Source organism: Lontra canadensis, unplaced genomic scaffold (genome assembly GCF_010015895.1).
Source record: "Lontra canadensis isolate GAN:19392208 unplaced genomic scaffold, GSC_riverotter_1.0 scaffold1, whole genome shotgun sequence".
Lineage (NCBI taxonomy): Eukaryota > Metazoa > Chordata > Mammalia > Carnivora > Mustelidae > Lontra > Lontra canadensis.
Genome location: NW_022630995.1, coordinates 55,827,953 through 55,847,706, shown reverse-complemented (window position 1 = coordinate 55,847,706; position 19,754 = coordinate 55,827,953). Strand labels below are relative to the sequence as shown.

Here is a 19,754-nt window from a genome sequence, read left to right as displayed (position 1 = left end):
TAACCCCTTAGAAATCCCCACCTGGAGACAAATGCTATTAACATTTGGCTGTATATCCTTCAAGTTTTCCTTTTTCCCATATACATGCTCATACTCCCGAAGAAATATATACAGAATCTCTTCACATGTGTTCTAACCAGTGGAATGAACAGAGAGTAACAGCCCTCTTTTCCATGACCTTAAAAATGTAGCATTTTTTTTCTCATTAGTGCCCCCTTGTGACATATTTATTAAAAACCTAAAGGGTGCACTTCCTCTATGTTACTTCGAAATACACTTCCTCTCTCTCTGTGTGTTATCCAACATACCCAAAGTGTGTCCATTTTATTGTAACATTGGATGTTAATATTTACATATCTGTGGAGAGAGATCATCTTAACAGCATAATTGATGTTAATAATTGCTTTCCCCTGGAAAGTGTTCATGTGGGGGATCCCAGGCTACCATATTGGTGTGGATGGAGTGAGTCCACATTTAGAACCATTGTGCGCAGCTGGTCATGATAGTTGGCTAGAAATGAGCCTGAGATAGCCCATTCCAGAAGCCCAGGGGTGCAGGTAGCTGCTTCTAAGTATTTCTCTCTTTCTTGACTCAACATAGCAAAACCAGATTCAGCTACAATTTAATGAACCACATTCCTTACTATCCATCCTTTTCTACAGACCAGCCACTCCCATTGGACCCTGTGGCTTTCTTATCTCATTTTTACTCAGTAGGGAGTCATTTACTGGCTAGATTCTTATCTAGGATTTGTTCTGTGCAAAGGACTTCTGGTCTTCCTGCTGATGGCCACCAGCCTTCCCCCAGAGAGTCTCCACCCTCTCTCAACCCTCTCTCGGGAAGCTTCTAAAGAGAAGAGAGCAAATCACCAGCAGAAAATACGGAGGTCCCTCCTCTCAGGTTGCTGCCTCTGCAGGTCTTGATCACCAGCTGACATTCTTAGCATGTATTTGTGACATGTTTGAGCCAGACATTTGTTTAATCTCCACACATTATCATCAAACATCCCTTCTCACTATTTATTTCAATGGCTTTTTTTTTTTTAAAGATTTTATTTATATATTTGAGAGAGAGCCCATGCTGGGTAAGGAGCAGAGGGAGAAGCAGACTTGAGTGGGGTGAGGGGCAGAGAGACAGAGAGGGAGAAGCAGACTCTCCACTGAGTAGGGAGCCCACTGATACTGGGACTCTGGGATCATGACCTGAGCTGAAGGCAGATGCTTAACCTACGGAGCAACCCAAGTGCCCATATTTCTGTGGCTGTACAAGTGAAATGAAACCAAACCAGCCATACTTTAAGTTGTTCATTCCTGGAGTTGACCTTCCTCTGTGTTGTCACTGCAGGAAAAGAAGCTGAGTGCCCCATGCATACTTTTGTTGCTAATGAAGGAGCTACTTGCATTGGGCAGTTGAACCATAGATGTATTGTACTGCCAACTGATCTCTCTCTTTCTCTTTTTTTCTTCCTTGTCATAGGCCTATCAGGCTTCTCCAGTGTGTGAAAAGTCCTGAGCCTTCATCTTGCAGATTTTATGTATGAGCCAATTAGCATGGTTGTTTTGGATCTCTGAGCCTTATATACCCATCGCACGTGTGACTCGGGAGACACGCTGTTGGGAAGCTGAGGACTTGGGGGGATCTTCTGTCATAATGCCAACACTTGAGTTGGAAGCCTTTCCCCCAAAGTTTTAAAATAACATGTTGTTGCCATAGTGTTTATTTTGATTTCCTATTAATCAAAAATTATGGTATAAAATTAGAATGAAAATTTTATATTAAGTTATTTCATTTTAATTTTCATAGGTGCTTTTATGTGGTTTATATGTTAGTAGTATCCTTTCTATTGAAAATGACTATACCAAACCTCTCTTACTGGTGCAGATAATTAAGGGATGGTAAATGCTCATGAATGACCTTGTCTCAGGATCTATTTTTGTACCCTTTCTACAAATAAAGTATAAATGCTATAGTTATGGGTCATGCTGGATAAAGAATTCTGTAGGATATAAGCTACCCACCCACTTTATCTCCCCCTCTTCCAACAGCCCTGTGAGGTTGGTACTGTTATCTCCCATTTGTTAGATGAGAAATGGAAGTTCGGAGAGGTTATATAATTTGCCTAAAGTCATACATTTAGTTCAAGGTAGAGGCTGGATTTCAACTCAGCTCTCTCTAACTCCAGAGTATATATGCTCTCTTTCTAGGCCTATAATACCAGCTGAAATGCTTTATGTTCCCTTCTAATAAATGCATGTTGGATTAAATTGAATGTAATAGAATATAATAGAATCCGAACTGGGTAGCTTTTCTGGATAGCTTCAAAAACAGATACACTTTTTTTCCCCTCTTCATTCTCTTCCTCTTCTTCATGCTCAGTGTCTTACATATATCATAGGCCGTTAAAATACATATTTGTTCCCGATACTAGCAATTTTTCTCCTTTTTTTCTTGATTAGTCTTGCTTGGGGATTTGTCACTTTTATTACTCTTTCAAAGAACTAACCTTTGTTTTCTCTTTCTATTTAATTGGTTTGCACTCTTCTCTTTATTTTTAGGGATATAAAAATTCCTTTTAATTTCCTTGAGTTTCCTTAATCAGCTTCTTAAGATCGAAGCTTAGATCATTGATTTTTGAGCACACTTTCTTTTTTTTAATATATCACTTAGTACTATCAATTTTCCTCTCAGTGCTGCTTTAGCTACAGATCTTAAGTTTGGTGTGTCTCTTTTTATAACCATTCAGTTAGAAATATTTTCTAATTGTTATTTAGAAATGTGTTGCCTAGAGCAACCCCCTCAGGTCCCCTCCCTCCTTGGGAGCTTCCTACTATCATTTTGCTATCACTCAATAAACCTTGCTTTGCTGTGGAAAGAAAGAAAGAAATGTGTTGCCTAATTTTCAAACATCTGGAGATTTTTTAGATTTTTTTTTCTAAATGTAGATTTGTTGAAGAATAAACTAATTTGAGGATCTTTTAGGGAACCCATTAGGTTTGTTGAAAACAGCATAAATTTGGGAGTCACCTGTTTCTGGGTTCATATTTTGGCACTGCTCTGTAATAGTGAATGAAATAGTTAATCTCTTTGAACTTTGATTTCCTTGCCACTCAAATAAGGATCATCATTTACTCCCCCGAAGGTGTGGTGGGACTAAAAGATGACAACAATGAACAGTATAGCTTTGTGCCTTGTAGGTAAGCAAGCATTCCACCAAGGCACCAAGGTTGGACCCTTTCTCCTGGCCCCTGGGTGGCAATCCAGTTTCCCTTTTTTTTGACAGAGAGAGCCAGAGGGCACAAGTAGAGGGAATGGCAGAGGAAGAAGGAGAAGCAGGCAGGCTCTGCCCTGAGCAGGGAGCCTGATGCGGGGCTTGATCCCTGGACCCTGGAATTGTGACCTGAGCTGAAGGAAGATGCTTAACCATCTAAGCCACCCGGGCATCCCAGCAATCCAGTTTCCTCCAGGAGCCATGGCAGCTGTAGCCAGTGTGGCCAGTCCACAGATTCTTCACTGGCCCCCATGTCCACCTAGGCACATCTTCACAGGCTTTTAGTTTGGGCTGGACAGGAAAATGGATGCTCAGTACTAGTTCTGATTCAAATTCGGGATTGCCCCAGGGTTCAGTGAAATCCACCTGCAGAACGTCTTCAGTGATAGGTCCTTGCTGACCCCCTGGATGACCTGGGTGTTTTCCTGTCAGGACACTTTCTGCCTTATGGTTGAGCTTGCTTGCTGATTTCTGGATTCTCTAATGTATCTTTCTTCTTGCCCAGGATACCCCTTGAAGTGTCAGAAAAATTTGGTTCTTTACATCCCCTTCCACAGATGAAACAGATAGAGTTAGCAGTCAGTTTGCAAGAGGCTTTCCCTAAGAAGACTCATTTGAGTGTTCAAGTTAAAGCTGGTGGAGACTAAAAGGAGGCTGGTCCCAAGGTTTTCACACTGTGCACAGAGCAATCCTGTGAGCTCTGGGGGTGTCAGGGGGCAGGGGCACTCTTTCCTTGGATGTCATCTCTGTATCTTCATTCCTATGATGTCCATCCCTGCCTGTCTCTCTGCAACTTTGGGTATCTGTGCATGACCATGACCATGCAGCCATCTTTAGTCCTAAGGACTTTTCTGCCCTACATACATGAATACATCCTTCATAGCCCTGTTCTTATAAGTGACATCCTCGCTGAATTACTGACTGCTCACAGCGTCATATTTTGCTCACCAACCTGCTGCTCCCTGTCTCCCCACTCCATTCATGCTTGCTCTAGAATATGCTCTTACCATCCCAACTTGTACCACCACCATCATACGTAACCCGAAGGCTGTGACCCAGGACCCAAGATCCCCCTTCTCACTTCCGAAGGCCCACTGTTTTCCTTCTACAGTGTTTCTTGACCTTTCAATATTTGAGACACTCTTTCAAATACAGTTCTGAAATTTTAGCTTGAATACTTGAAAGAAGACACACACACCTAAACACATGCATATATATAAAACTCTTGCTGGAAACAAGCTCAACCCGTGTCTGCACACTCCTTGATAACCAGCAGCAACAGTGTTTGATTTACTTCCTGGCATCTCATTTCTCCTTAAAACAATTCCCAAGACTGTCACTTGAGTTTCTCAGGTAGGATCCATACTACTCAGAAGGTTGATTTTTTTAAAGCCAAGGATAAATGTTACGCATGGCAAATGAAAATTGTATGACATTTATAGAATGTTAAAGTCAACCTAGAGTATGCTCTAACTTTGAAAGGCATTATGTGAATGCAGTGCTAACCCAGGCATTTTCCCACAGGTTTTTTTTTTTTTAAATAATAAAGCAGTTATTTTATTTATCCTAGTAAGAGTTGTCATTTTTAACATACATCTTTTGAAACAACTTATTCAGGAACTCAGTAGCTGGGTGTGCTGCCCCGAGAGGCAGCGGTTGGCTGGCTTTCAGCTCACATGCACAAAACATAGAAGACTTTGAACTGGTATCTGACAAGGCATTTATCCTTAAACTTGATTCGCATAGATGCACAGTGCCATTCATCTTCTGATCGAAGGGCAGACAGCCCAAGGTAGTGGAAATGATGGAATTAACACACAGTGACCCACTGGGCATATTCATGGCTTCTGTGAATCTCAGGTTCAAAATATACCTAAAATAGACATAAATTACACAAACAATAAAAGAATAATGAAAGACTTTGTGGAATCATTTTTTAAAAAAGTTACCTCTGCAAATACCAGATGATTGCATGTATGTATGAAATCTAAAATAAAGTCAGACTCACAATAACGGAGAACAGAGCGGTGGTTTCCCGGGGCTGGAGGTAGGAGAAAAAGGGAGACAAACTTGGTCAGGGGTCTCAACTTTTGGTTATAGAAGAAATATGTTTTGGAGACCTAATGTACAGCATGGTGACTACAGTTAATAATGCTGTATTGTGTACTTGAAATTTGCTAAGAGAGTAGATCTCCAGTGTTCATATCACACACATCCACATGACTATGTGAGGTGATATGTTAATTAGCTTAATTGTAATTGTTTCACAGTGCATATTTATATCAAAATATCAGTTGTATACCTTAAGTGCATATAATTTTTTTAAAGATAGTATTTATTCATTTAGGGGGAAGAGAGCACAAGGAGGGAGGAGGGGCAGAAGGAGAGGGAGAAGCAGCCTCCTGCTGAGCAAGGAACCTGATATGGGGCTTGATCCTAGGACCCTGAGATCATGACCTGAGCTGAAGGCAATTGCTTAACTGACTGAGCCACACAGGCACCCCTACATACAATTTTTTTTTCTTTTGCTAATCATACCTCAATAAAGCTGGACAAAACCTCACAGTCACTTCTGGGTTTGAAGAGAATCAAGTAAGTGATGCACCGCCAAAGGCATTAAGTGCTCTTATGCACCCCATCCCACGACCAGAGGAGCTGGGCAGCTGGAAACAGGATGTATCATCATCCTGAGTGTGTCTTTTTTTTTTTTAAAGGATTATATTTATTTATTTGACATACAGAGATCACAAGTAGACAGAGAGGCAGGCAGAGAGAGAGGAGGAAGCAGGCTCCCTGCTGAGCAGAGAGCCGGATGTGGGGCTCTATCCCAGGATCCTGGGATCATGACCTGAGCCGAAGGCAGAGGCTTTAACCCACTGAGGCACCCAGACACCCTTTTTTTTTTTTTTTTAAGATTTTGTTTACTGAGTGTGTCCTGTAGGAGAGGTAAGAGACCTGCCAGAGAGTCCTGTAAGAGACCTGCCAGGAGTTTAATGTGATAACATAGTGCACTGTGTGATTCTTAATGAGGTACACAGATATGAAACACCATTTAAAGGCTTGATGCACAATGCAGACCTGCAGAGAAGAGAAAATTAATGTGTTGTATCAGGCACTTCTTCAGCCAGTGATCTCAGCCACAAAAACAGAATGCAACTCTGGCTGGAAATAAATTTCTAGACAATATCAGCAGCTTATAGGTTCTTCATGAGGGCAAGAAAACTGGAAGCTGCTTAGCCAAGAACAACACCCAGAATTACTGCACAGACTGGTCAGATAGAGGAGGAGTTCTTGCCCTGAGGACACTTCACTGTTACTTTGTCAGTGCCAGTTCTGCTTTTGGGAATAGCAGTACAGTAGGCTCTCCACCCTTCTCTGTGAGGGATATGTTCCAAGACCCCCAGTGGATGCCTGATATTGTGGATAATACTGAGCCCTATGTCCATTAATGTTTTTCCTACATGTACCTATGGTACAGTTTATAAATTCAGGGCAGTAAGAGATTAACAACAATAACTATGAATAAAATAGAATAATTATAAATATACTGTAATGAAAGTTACGTGAATATGGTCTCTCTCTCAAAATACCTTATTATATTGTACTTGCACCTGTCGCGATGATGTGAGATGACAAAATGCCTGTGTAATGAGATGAAGTGAGGTCTATTATTGACCTTCTGACAATAGGTCAGGAAGAGGATCACTTGCTTCAGGACTGTGGTCAACTAGAGTGACTGAAACCATGGATAAGGGGGTTCTGCTGTAACCAGAGGGTGTGATGGATAGCATACGGTGGATGACATGGTGGGTGGCTCATGGTGGATGGCTCATGGTGGGTGGCATGTCAAGTGCAGCACCTGCCTCCTTGGCTCACTAGACTTAGGTTCATGGCTGTGCAGATCCCTCTGTGGTATGGTCTGATCCATGTAAAATGCTTAGAACAAAGCTCAGTTTCTCTACCTATAAAGTGAGGGGATAATAGTGCCTATCTCTTTGGGTTGTTTTGAGCATTGAACAAGATGATAGGTATACAACTCTCAGAATAGTGCTTAACATATAGTAAGAGCTCTCTATTAAGGTTAGGTTTTTTTTTTTAAAGATTTTATTTATTTATTTGACAGAGATCACAAGTAGGCAGAGAGAGAGGGGGAAGCAGGCTCGTTGCTGAGCAGAGAGCCCGACTCGGGGCTCAATCCCAGGACCCTGGGATTATGACCTGAGCTGAAGGCAGAGGATTTAACCCACTAACCACCCAGGCCTCTGTAGTTTTTTTTGTTTTTTTGTTTTTGTTTTTTTTTTAATTAAGAAAGAAAAGGCTGGAACTGCTTTTATTCCGGAGGAAATTCCTTGACAAGCCTACTTGGTTTAGAAGCTGAGATGCCAGGGGCAATGGAGAAGAGGGTAGGGATGGCCCTCTTTCCAACCAGCAGGGTTCTCCCATCCCAAGCTGGATGTTGACTAACAATATCAACAGGAACCCCCCAACCTCCACACAACCCCAAGTCTAAGAATTTGACATTCGTAACTTTCATTTTTCAAGCTGACCAGAAGTTCACCAGGCTCCTCTGGTGTTGCCAACCCAACCTTTGCTTTCTGGTGATAATAAAGGTGTGCAGCTCTTTTTGGTAAGTGAAACCAGAGGAAAAAGGTGCTGGAAGTAGATGCTGTCTCCTGTGTAACGAGCAAACAGAAAGAACACTGGAAAGGGTAAGACTGAGAAGAAACGGGATAGCCAACCCAAGACTTCACTTGGAATGAAATAAATCTCCCTTTGTGGATGACACAATAATCCGTCCAGTTTCCTCAGAGTTGCCTTCCAGGAATTTCCCTGAATGGGTAGAATAAGATCCACATTGGCTGTTGGAGGGAGAAAAGCCCCTTCGGGAGCCACTAAGTCTCAGATTACTCTGTGTTGCCCAGTGTCCTGACTTTGTCTGGCTCATGGCCATGGAAGTTGGAAACTTCTTCAGGCACTGTTTGGTTGGACTGGTGAGGGGGGAAGAAGGAAGCTCTGTGTGGTGGTGTGTTAGGTGTCCCTTCTGTTGTCAGCTTTCTGGAACACGGGGATGAGTCATTGAGTCTGTGCTGTCAGAATAGTAATTGTAAAGATGGGTTATTTTTTCAGTGTCACCCATGACCATTATTATGTCAAATGCTTCCACAATGAAAGTAACAAAGTAGACGTTTCTGTAATAACTTACTACAGAATCATGAAAGAATTATGGAACATTATTGCTGCAGAGCAGTGAGTCTGCGCCTTTGCTTAATAAGTGAGGAAACAGTCCTTCCCCTGGGAGTCATGGCGGGTGGGTGTTGAGTTGTAGGCAGTAGCCTAGGAGTCGAGGTGGTCCTCCCTTGTTGTCTCCTTTTCTTCTCACAAAGCCGAAGAACCCACAAAGGGGAATGGCGGAGATTGCTGACTGTCGTCTAGTGCCCATTATTTCCTCTTCTTTTAAATAGTATTCTCCCACCCCCATTCTTAACTGGGAACATGGTTTCTCGACCACAAAATACATTGCCAGCTGGGTCTGGGTCTGACCACTGGGATATAAATAGACATGATTAATATAATTGCCTGATCATCTTAGAGACAAAGCCATTTGCCCCAGATTTTCCATTTTACCTCCTTCCCTTTGCTGAAAGACATTGAAACTCCAGGAGTAGCCTCAGACCCAGAGATGGAAGTCACAGGCAAAGGACAACAAATCCCTTTCCCCATCCCCGACCATGTTCACCATGAATCTCATGCCAGGTTGCAAAACTTGGTCTGCTTTATCCTCAACCCTGGCTTGTCATAGAAGTTCAGAAAGTGTTGGCTCCCCTCTCCCTGTATTTGCACCTGTTTGATTCTTGCTTCTGTGTCTCAGTTTCCTCTTTCAGACTTGGCTTTGCTGGCTGCTTCACCTTCACTATTAAATAATCGATTTACTCTTTATTCATTCAGTCACCACTATTTTTAAAGTAACTATATTAGAAGAGTCTGTCTGCAGTGGGAGGCTGTGCATGTTTGGAGGTAAATATGTTTGGATAACAGATGTCTGTTATCATGCTTATTGTCCATCTAACTGCACTTTGCTCATCTGAGAACTCAGGAGAAAGACCATCAGCTCTGACATTCCTGGCACTCCGCTGTTCTGATCCCTGGTAGTCAGGAGCAATCTTGTTACTGAAAACCCAGATATATTCTTCAAGGTGTCCTCCAAAGCCTTCACCCATGTGTTTGAAATTATCAGACGAGATCAATAAAATTGTGTTATTTCTATAAACTGGGATGTATTGGGGTAGAGAGGTCTCTGGTCATTGTGGTTTAAAATAGAATCTAATCTTTGAATTGAATAGAAATGTCAATATGTAGTTTAAAAATAGTTTATAGGAATATATTTTATTTGAATTATGTATGGAAGAAAAAAAAGTTGGTAGAAGTAGATGGAACTCTTCATAAATGACAAAGTGTTTGAAAATGTAGATATCAACATGGGGTTTTCCTCTTGAGTTAATTTAAGCCAAGTGAGACATTAAATTCATGCAATGTTACCCAACTGGACATGCACACCTTTATTTTCAATCAGAAACTTAAAAATGAATAAGACACTGGGAGCCAGGTAAAGAGTTATCCATGTCTGTTCTACTTGGCAGAGTCAGGATGAGGCTGAAGTAAAAAGTCACTGAGGGCACAAAATTCAGGGAGGTGTCACTCTCTGGACCTTGCAATTCCCTGGGTATCACATTTGCCCCACCTAGTCCTGTCCCCTGCCATTCAATGTGTAGCTTATCAATGGACAGTGTAAAAAAAAAAAAAGTTTTGTTGTTGTTGTTGTTGTTGTTGATTTAAGAGGTGGTCTTTAAGGATTCTGCCCTGAAAATTTCAAAAATGTATAAAGGTTTTTGGAATATACTGATTAATATTTAAAGGAACCATAGAGAAGATTCACTGGAAATAGTCTCAACAAATGAGAAAATTCAGTTAATATCACTGAAATCCTCCTAACATAATTCCAGGAAACAGGATTCAGTTTGTGATAATACTGCTTAGACACTGTCAAATAAGAAAACTGACTACTTCTTACTCTTTGAAGTGGTGTAATAATTAACAGTGTTCAATTACGCCTGTTCTTTTCATGAATTCATGACTATAAAAATTAATAGAACATTTCATAAAGCAATATATCTTCTCTTTAAATGTTTTTTAAAGAAGTGTTTTGTTTTGTTGTTAAAGGCTTTTTGTTCATAAGTCAAACAACAATCCCCCCAAAGGGAACAGATAGCCTATCAGCTCAGACCAAAGAGTGAGTTCAGGATGGTGGCCACTGGTATTTCTAGTGATAAAATTGTTAGAAGGTATATGCAGAAAGCTCTACTATGCAGATGGCCACAGAACACGACCATCTGACAGTTTTACTGGTGAGGGGGCAATGGGACTCCAGATGTTACCAATCTCTACCACCCGACCTGAGCTCTATATTTAGGCTTATTATTTGGCTTTTCCAGTTTTGCTAATGACACAAACATGATTTAAATCCTTGATGTTTTAATTGTAGTCAAGGACACATTCTCCAACAAATCAGCCTGGAATTTCATACCCAACACAGTGCAGTCTATATCCAATAGTTTTGGGGAGCTTTTTCATCAGCAAACTGGCAATGCTGACCATCTTTGAATTATATGGCTTGACTCAGGAAAGCAAGATTTGCATTGTTTTGCCAATGCCAGTTGTGTCTATAGCAACCAAGACATTCCTTCCAGTTGAAGTTGCAAAATCGTCTCCATAAATTTATTTTATTGCCCCAACTGAATGGTCATTACCATAGCTCTTCCGTCTCATAAAATCTGCAGTCAGGGGATGGATATATTACTATTTCTGTTCAGTGCTTTGTCATAATCCAGCAAGTCAGTAGAGAATTTATAGCTCCCCTGGGGCATGCGGATACCCCATCTGGGCTGCCATGTGATAGCCTCCTATCTTCACAGATTTTCAAGTATAAGCCATTTTGTTCTGTCCATGATTAGTCCTTTAGGAATAAGCACCTTTTCTAAATCCCCAGTGTAATGATTAGATATACAAAATAAATCTAGGTCATAGCCTGGTTCAGTATCACCAGTTGTGATGCAGTGCTGTGGGCCACCATAATGGGACTAGCTGAGGAGGAGGGGCACACAAGATTGCTTTTTTTTTTTTTTTACTTTTTAATTTTTATTTTAATTTAATTTTATTATTATTATTATTATTTTTTTTTTACAAGATTGCTTTTTAACCAGCCATTTGAAATTCTCATATTGTTAACACAACTTGGAGGACCAGGCCACCTCATAGCAGTCCCTTTTAGCAGGAGGAGCACTGGACTTGTATACAGGCTGGCCAGTTTGCCTTAGTTTGCCCAGGACTGTTTCAACATTAGCACTGACAGCCCCTCATCTCGAGAACCCCTTCAGTCCCAGGCGAATGGGACAGGTGGTCATCCTAACTTGGCATCATGTCCTAGCTCTGTTATTAAAGTTGTATAACTTTGAGCACAAGGATACATTTCCTCATGGAATGTTTCCTCATCAGTATAATACAGAGAGAGCTGGTCTCTTTCAGGCTTGTTGTGAAGATGCTGGGTGAAAACAGTGCCTCATCCTTGAATTCTGGTATCAAAGCCCTGCTCGCTCCCAGGGACTCAGTGTGATGGTGAGATGGGGTTCTGTGAGATGGGGTCTTCCGTACCATCAAGCACTGGCTGACTTGTATATGTAAGGTGTTTGTAACTCAGCTACTTGTAACCTGAGGACTCTTTCCCCCTATTTACCAAAAGATAATTCTGAGCCTTGGTAGTTTGAGATATTACCCACCTAAAGCCTGACATCTGATTATGGTGATAAATGTATCTTGTGTTTGGTTATGGGGCTGTAGTATATCCTTGAGTAGTTAATGTATTCAATGTCACATCAGGGGGATTTGTAAGAAACACTATTGATGTTTAAATGGATTTGTAGAAAACCATTTTGAGTTCTTGAGTTATAACATGGCTATCATCTGATTTTCAAGAAAGTCAGGAGAAGCAAGGCTGAGTGTCAGAGATTTGGGCTCTTCCATTTTCTGAGTCATTAAAGGCACCTTGCTGGGAGCTGTTTACTGGATCTACTGCAAATATTGGGGTTGATTGGAAGGGCAGGTGGTCAGGTTTTCTGTGTGCTTTGTTTTTTTAAATGTCTTTTCTTTACTGAAGACTAATGGCTATTTTTCAGTAAGGGCCAGTGGATGAAAACCCAGAAAAGAGGAGGATGAGTATTGGCTGAGTTTGTGACCCAAGTGTATGGAAGTTGGATATAAGAATATTCTGGAAAGTTAAAATGCAAACAAAGATAAGCTCTTACCCATTTCTTCAAATCCAAGAAGCTCATTCATTTTTCATTTTTCACATTTCAGAAGTTCAGAGTATTTTAAATTTGGTGTCTTTTCTGAAAAGCTGTTATTTAATGATGATACATTTAACAATTAATGGCCACTTATAGCAGAGAAAATCTGTTATTCCAAAATCCAATATTTTACAGTTTCCCACTGTTATTCAAGTCCAGAAAGGCTCAGTGGTTGATTAAAATTCATCATCTCCACATAAAATGAAAAAGAAAACAAAAACAGAACAAAACTTAATGTAGCTTGGTAGAAAAAATAAATAAAAAATTAAAAAATATGTATATATGTGGGGCGCCCGGGTGGCTCAGTGGGTTGGGCCTCTGCCTTCGGCTCAGGTCATGATCCCAGGGTCCTGGGATTGAGTCCCGCATTGGGCTCTCTGCTCAGCAAGGAGCCTGCTTCCTCCTCTCTCTCTGCCTGTCTCTCTGCCTACTTGTGATCTCTGTCAAATAAATAAATAAAATCTTTAAAAAAATATGTATATATGTAACAGGTAGTATACAGATTTAAGGGAGATGAATATTGAAGCTGGAAATTGGTACCAGTCCTAGAGCTCAGAAGAACACTTTTTCCCTTGGTCTTGCTCTGTCTCCAGAATCTGTGTCTGTGTGACACAGATTAAATTCAGTCACCTATCTGCAGCATAGACTCCCCCATTCAAAGGTGACTCTCCCAGACCTGGTAGCTCTCTGAGCCAGACTCTTGCTGACAGCACAGTCCCCAAAAAACTTCTTTGGATGACTTAGAAATCTCTTTAATGGCCAATGGAAATGTTTACTTTCAAAACTTAGCAGTTAATCTAAGTTTTCTTATCCATATATTCTGATGAATAATGCAGTTGAGAGCACGTGGTAAAGGAATGACACAGAGTGCGTTCTTAGGAATCAGCTCCCTTCCCTTTCTTCCTCCCTGTCCAGCCACCTCTCCAGGGATTCTGTCTTTTCCTGTAGTCCAACACAGGACCTTGAAGAATATCCAAATCATGAGGATAATAGCCAAACAGCAAGGACCGCCCAGTGTTGACTCCTCAATAGTCTTATTATCTCCCTTCATCCTTGCCACAATCCTGCAGTGTCCGGTATTGTGATTCCTTCTAAAAAGGAAAAAGGGAGGAACAAAGCTTAGAAAGGTTAAATAAAGGGGTGCCTGGTTGGTTTAGCTGGGTAAGCGTCTGACTCTTGGCTTTGGCTCAGGTCATGATCTCAGGGTAGTGAGATCAAGCCCCCTGTGGGGCTCCACACTCAGTAGAGAGTTTGCTTGAGATTCTCCCTCTCCCTCTGCCCCTCCCCACTAAAATACACAAATAAATATTTAAAAAAAAAAGATTAAATAAAGTACCCAAGGACACCAACACCAACACAGGAGCTTGGACGTGAACCCAAAAAGTCAGACTCCAAAGCCCAATGCTTAATCATATTTGAGTCTGTAGGAAGGTATTAATAAATGGGCACAGAAGAGGTCTATCATGCAGCACTTTCTAGTTGCCAGTAGCTTTTACATGCATTTGGTCCTCGGAAGCACTCTGTGACTAGAATGAGTATTCCTGTTTTGTGATGAGAAACAGAAAGCCCAGAGAGGTAGAAAGACCTGTCCAAGGTCAGACAGATCATTAACAAAGTTTAGATCTTAAATGTGAGTCTTCTGATGCTTAGTTAAGAGAGATTTCCCAGAAATATCCCAGAAATTACGTGAGGTTCAGATCACTTACCTTGAGGACTGTACTTACCCACCTACCTGCTTGCCTGACAGCTATAACAAGTCTCAGAACACACTGTAGGCACCCAAACTAAATAGTCCCATGAGTGAACACAAGGTCATTGATTTGTTTGTTTATTAAGTAGGCTCTATGCCCACGTGGGGCTTGAGCTCACAACTCTGAGACCAAGATCTGAGCTGAGATCAAGAGTCAGGTGCTTAATGGACTGAGCCACCCAGGGGCTCCACGGTCACATTTAATTAACACTCAAAGTTCTCTGAGTTGAAGACCATACGGAGGGAGGAGGTGCAACACTTCCTGAGAGGGGGGAAAGAGAAGGAAATGCCCCGAGTCATGCTCTATATAGGACAAGGTGGTTGTAGTCTCAGATGTCCAGACAGGAGGAGAAAGCTGGGGTGGCGGTGACAGGGAGAAAATGGTAGAAACTCTGGAACTAGGTTCAAATCTCAGCTCTGACATTTAGTGAACAGCTCAGGCACCATGGGCAAGTCAATTCCTGTCTGCTCTTCAGAATGCATGTGTAAAACGGAGTTTGTAAAGACAGCTACTTCATAGGGATGTGGAGGGTATGAAATGGCCTAGTGTACCTCCTATGGTTAGTGCTGTGCCTGGTGTGGCTTTAGAAGGCAATAAATAGTCCCTATCATTAGGGAGATGAGGAAAACATTAAATAAGATCTTAAGAAGTGTTATGATGGTGTCTGTCTATGGTTTTCATGTTATCCAAGGTCTCCAGTCATATGGAGCACATTGTCCAGTGACAAGAAGATTGGATTCATGGCAAAACATTCCTTAGTCCTGAAGCAGAAAGTCCCACCTTTCCAAGCCTCACGTTTTTCTTGTAAAAAATGGGAATAACATCTTACCTACCGCACGGAGAGGATATGAGATCCAATGAGATAATGCAGGAGAAAATGCAGAGAAAATCACAGGACAGAAGTAGATGATGGGTGTGGTGGTGGTGGTGATGATGGCGTTGAAATTGACATCATGATTTTTCCAATTAACATCTTGCAATTTAAGGCAAAAATAGAATTTTTATAAACCTGAATCTATCTAAAATGCTCTTATAAAAACTGAATATGTAAAGGAAAGTTATGGCAAATATTCAAGGTAAGCATAGCATCAGAATACCCAGCAAATAACAGCCAGCAGGTAAGCTGAAATACAAGGAAGGCCAGCAGGGGGAGACAGACAATCACGTTAGTGCAATAACCCATTTTTCCTAGAGACCATATGTCATCCACAGGCTTGCTTTGGCTGTTGTTCCATATATTCTGGGAAGTCAAGGGATTAAGCATTAGAGCAATAACTGACTTGAGGAGGCTGATGTTTAAATGGAATGGTCATCTCAGACCCCACATTTCAGGGCTCTTCCTTACGAATTCCTGCCCCGGGGCCTTTCTCCGTGTCTGTTTTCTCTAGTCCTCTCCCAGAACTCCTTTGTGCTTTCATAGTACCTGGTACTTCTCCTTTATTACATTCCCTGACTCTTCTCTCAAACTTACACCCAAAACTACAGAACATCGACCTGCAAAATATATCTGGATCCTAACCACACCTCACCATCCTACTCGAGCCCCTTATTTCCTTGGGTTCTTGCAAAAGCCTCTTTGACTAGTGTCCTGATTCTGCCCCCTTGAAGTTAGTCTCTCCCCAGAGCAGCTACAGTGGTGCTTCTGAAACACAAAACAGATCCCATCCCTCCCCAGGTGAACGCTCTCCCAAGACTCCTTGGTGCACTAGCATAAAAGCCAAAATGGACTCCAAGCCCCATGGGGTTCTCCAGCTCCCCCATTCCATGCCTGTCTGCCTTCCTTTTCTCCTTGCTTTGCCTGGTTCATCTGCTCTCACCACACTGGTCTCCTCGCTGCTGGGGCCTTGTGCTGGCTCCTCCCTCCTCCTGCAACACTCGCTAGTTGTCTGCATGGTGCGTTCTCTTCCCTTCTTTGGTCTTGGTCTCTCTTACTGTGCAGTCTTCCTCAACCACCCTCTATACACTGTCTTCCTCCAGGCATCTCAGAGCCCTCTGCCCGTTCTTTGTACACTTACGTAAAATGTTGTAGTGCATCCTGTGTGCTGGAGACTGTCCAAAGCACTTCCGAAGTATCTTGCTTACTTCTCACAACATTCCCTGTGATGTGGGCCTTATTATGCTTTGCCTTTTGTAGATGAGGGAAGCGAGGTACAGAAAAGTTATGTAGCTTGACCACAGTTCTGGAGCTTGTGCAGGGGGCAGCGAGGCAGCGCGTGCCTCCTGCTGCACTCAGCACCATGTGACAGAGAATTTATGAATATACTTAACGTCTTTTCTGTCTCCCTTCACTAGAATGGAAGCTTCAAGAGGTCAGGGACTTCTGTCAGTTTTATTCATTGCTGTATTCCTTGGAAAGAGCCAGCACATTGTAGGTGCTCAGGAAGTGCTTGTTGAAAGGATTAATAAACTTACCATGAGTACAATACACAATCAAGAGTGCACAAGGTTCCTGAGGGCTGGGGATGTCTGTCTTGTTTGCTCCTAAACCCCAGTGCCTAGAGAGCGGTTGGCCTGGAGATGGCCCTCGATAGGTATTCTCAGATGAAACAGTGAATAGGTTCCAGCTTTCTTATCAGTAAAGAAGGTAGATGGCCTCTAAGTTCCCTCCAGCTGGCAAGCGGGCATCATCTTTCATTTGTGTTTTCTTTCATTTAATGTTCAGGAAGACGATCACGGATGATTTAATACAGCCAAGTTGGGTAATCTCCAGAGGCTGGTACGGTGCCTGGCGTGGCAGTTCTCTATAAATCATTCCTGATCAATCAATGATCAAGGGAATGTTTTCCATAGAGCATTTTGCAAGGTCATGTGTGTTGTGCTGTCAACTGGAAAGGACACCCGGAGGGCGGGAGGGGACCCACGAAGGTGCTGCCATGAGATCCAAGCAAGAGGCAGTGAAAGCAGAAAGGGTTACCAGCCAGTCATGGGCAGAGGGGTGGCAGAGTGAAGAGAGCTAGCCCTTGGAGGAGAGAAGGAAGAGACTGGTTTTGGATGTGATAGGTGCGGACAAGATGAAAAACATGCATTTGGAGAGGCCCACTCAGGACCAGAGCCCAGGGTCAGAGCTCTAATGAAGCAAGCACCCATGAGATCATCAGAGAACAGAGTGCAGCGAGAGCACAGCCAGAAACGGAGCCTGGCAGGACTGCCCAGTTCCAGAAGATGGGAGGAAGAAGGGCAGGAGAGGGACAGCCAGGGAGGGAGGAGCTGGGTGGCAGGATGTAGTGTTGTGCCAATTGATGTGGTGATATTTCCACAAGGAGAAGGAGGCAGCAGTGCCAAAACCTGCTGAGAGATCAGGAGGATGGGCTTCAAAGACCCAAGCCACTGATCCGCTCAGCAGGGGAGAGTGGCGCTGGGGGGCACCACGTTGCAGGGGTGGAGGTGGAGAGTAGAGGCAGCGGAAACACTTGTCCTTTGCTGTTTGCTGGCTGTGGGCTTGGGGCAGTTTCGTTCTCTGGGCTTCAGCTTTTTCACCTATGAAACACTTACAGCAAATTATGCCTCCACCAAAGGGTGAGAAAGGGAGACAGGATGAAACAAAGTCCTTACTGCCCACTAAGTTTTTCTTATACCTAAACTGCATTTAGTGAGTGGCAATTTGGCAATTTGTGAGAAGTAAATAAAAAGCAGTGAGGTAAGTTTAGAACTGAAGAGGAGAATGATTATCTCAGACCTTGAAGAGTAGGTGGGACAAGGAGAGTCTTTGGTGCAAGGTCATTGGGCTTTGCCCTCATTCACAGGTTACTCCATGCCTGAGGCAGAGATTCTGCAGAAGAAAGAGTCCAGGAGGCCAGAGAGTGTTAGTCCGACCTTGGCCTGAGGGAGGTTGGGAGGGTGGGTCCTGGGAGGAGGTAGGGACGCTACTTCCTCATAAGGGACACTGCTTCCTCATAGATGGGAGCAAAGGGCAGAACAGAGGGGCGTGGCAGAAAGTGGTGGGTTCAGAAAGAGTGGGAAAAGGACAAGTACTCCAGCAACTGAAAAATTTGGCACTCGGAATTAATTTGGGCCTAGTGCTGCATGCGAGACCCTTAGATAACTGCTTTCCACTCTAAAAACACAGATGGGGCCCAGCTCTGGCCAAACCTGGGTTAGAGAGATGAATTAGGTCGAGTCTTTACCTTGAAGAATTCAGAGTCTAAAGGGGACAAACAATCACAAATTCACTCATTCACTCATTCATTCATTCATTCGGCAAGACCTGCTTCAGCTCTCCGTGCACACATCCAAGACACTGCTTATAATAATGGTCTCTTTACATGCCTGGTCCTCTGCCCTGGCTAAGCTTTTAGAAGACATCTGTCCTTTTCATTGTTCTAATTCCAGTAACACAGTGCTGTACAGTAACATAGTTCAACGTATTAATTGAAACTCAAGTATAACATTTTAGAAAAACCAACAGGAAGCCATTAAGGATGAAATAAAACAGATCCTAAAATCAAAATGAACAGAAATTAACCCAATTGTGTATTACCTTGATAACTCAGCCACCCGGAAAATGGGAATTAATTCAAGACTTGTCTTTTTTGAACATAATGGCTTGACTGTGTATTATTAGTGAAGAATATTCTGAGGGCAAAAATAACCCCAAATAAATCTTGAACTTTAACCAATGGTTTGCATGGACCTACTTCATATTTGCAGGTTAGGCCAAGTGAGTCCATGAACATGTGTAAAAGGGGAGAAGCTGAGGAAAATACCAGGGTGTTGGATTTGAATTTCTTGGGGGGGGGGTCACTGTGAACTCATACATGCTTGCAGATGCAAAAATCACTTAGCTACATTGCTAATTTGGCCATATTTATTTTAATTCCTCGGAGGTCTTAATTCAACAACATTTGTAGAATACTTACTATATTCCAGACATCGTACTGGGCACTTAACATGAAATATTTCATTTAATCCTCACCACTGACACTGTGTGATAGGTATAACTTATTAGAAAAGTGAGAAACTTGCCCAAGGTAATGGCAAAGCCAAGTTTGGTCTGACCCCAGGATTGTGCTTTTAATTACAGGGATAAATAAGAGAATTTGTATTTTAGCCCCATCTTAAAACACTGCATTCATTTGTGACACTAAGCTTGATCTCACTGCTAAAATAAGTAAGTCTTACAGGGGAACAAAAGACCCTTAGGAATCTCTTCATTTGCCAATAAAAGCATTTGTGCTCCGTTGTAATACAGTGTATTTTAAGGGGCTGGAGAGGCAAGAATGTGGAGTTTTAAGACTTCGCTTTGCCAGTCTGGCACATGGCCTTGTGCAAGTTCATTAGACTTCCCTGAGTCTATGCTTCCTCGCTTCTGAATTGAAGGAGCTGGAGGACACAAGGAGT

General features: G+C 42.4%; 1 protein-coding gene and 1 pseudogene across 2 annotated transcripts in view; one reads left to right on the top strand and one right to left on the bottom strand.

The window, feature by feature from the left end:
* Nucleotides 1-2,419, top strand: part of CD38 (CD38 molecule) — a 44,257-nt gene extending 41,838 nt beyond the window's left edge. For both annotated transcript variants that reach the window (XM_032854676.1, XM_032854665.1), the window contains one exon: nt 1,477-2,419. In XM_032854676.1, coding sequence (XP_032710567.1) covers nt 1,477-1,540 — 64 coding nt within the window. In that variant the 3' untranslated portion in view covers nt 1,541-2,419. The remainder of the gene's footprint in view (nt 1-1,476) is intronic.
* Nucleotides 2,420-10,741: 8,322 nt separating this feature from the next.
* Nucleotides 10,742-16,309, bottom strand: LOC116864321 (annotated as a pseudogene).
* Nucleotides 16,310-19,754: the final 3,445 nt, after the last annotated feature.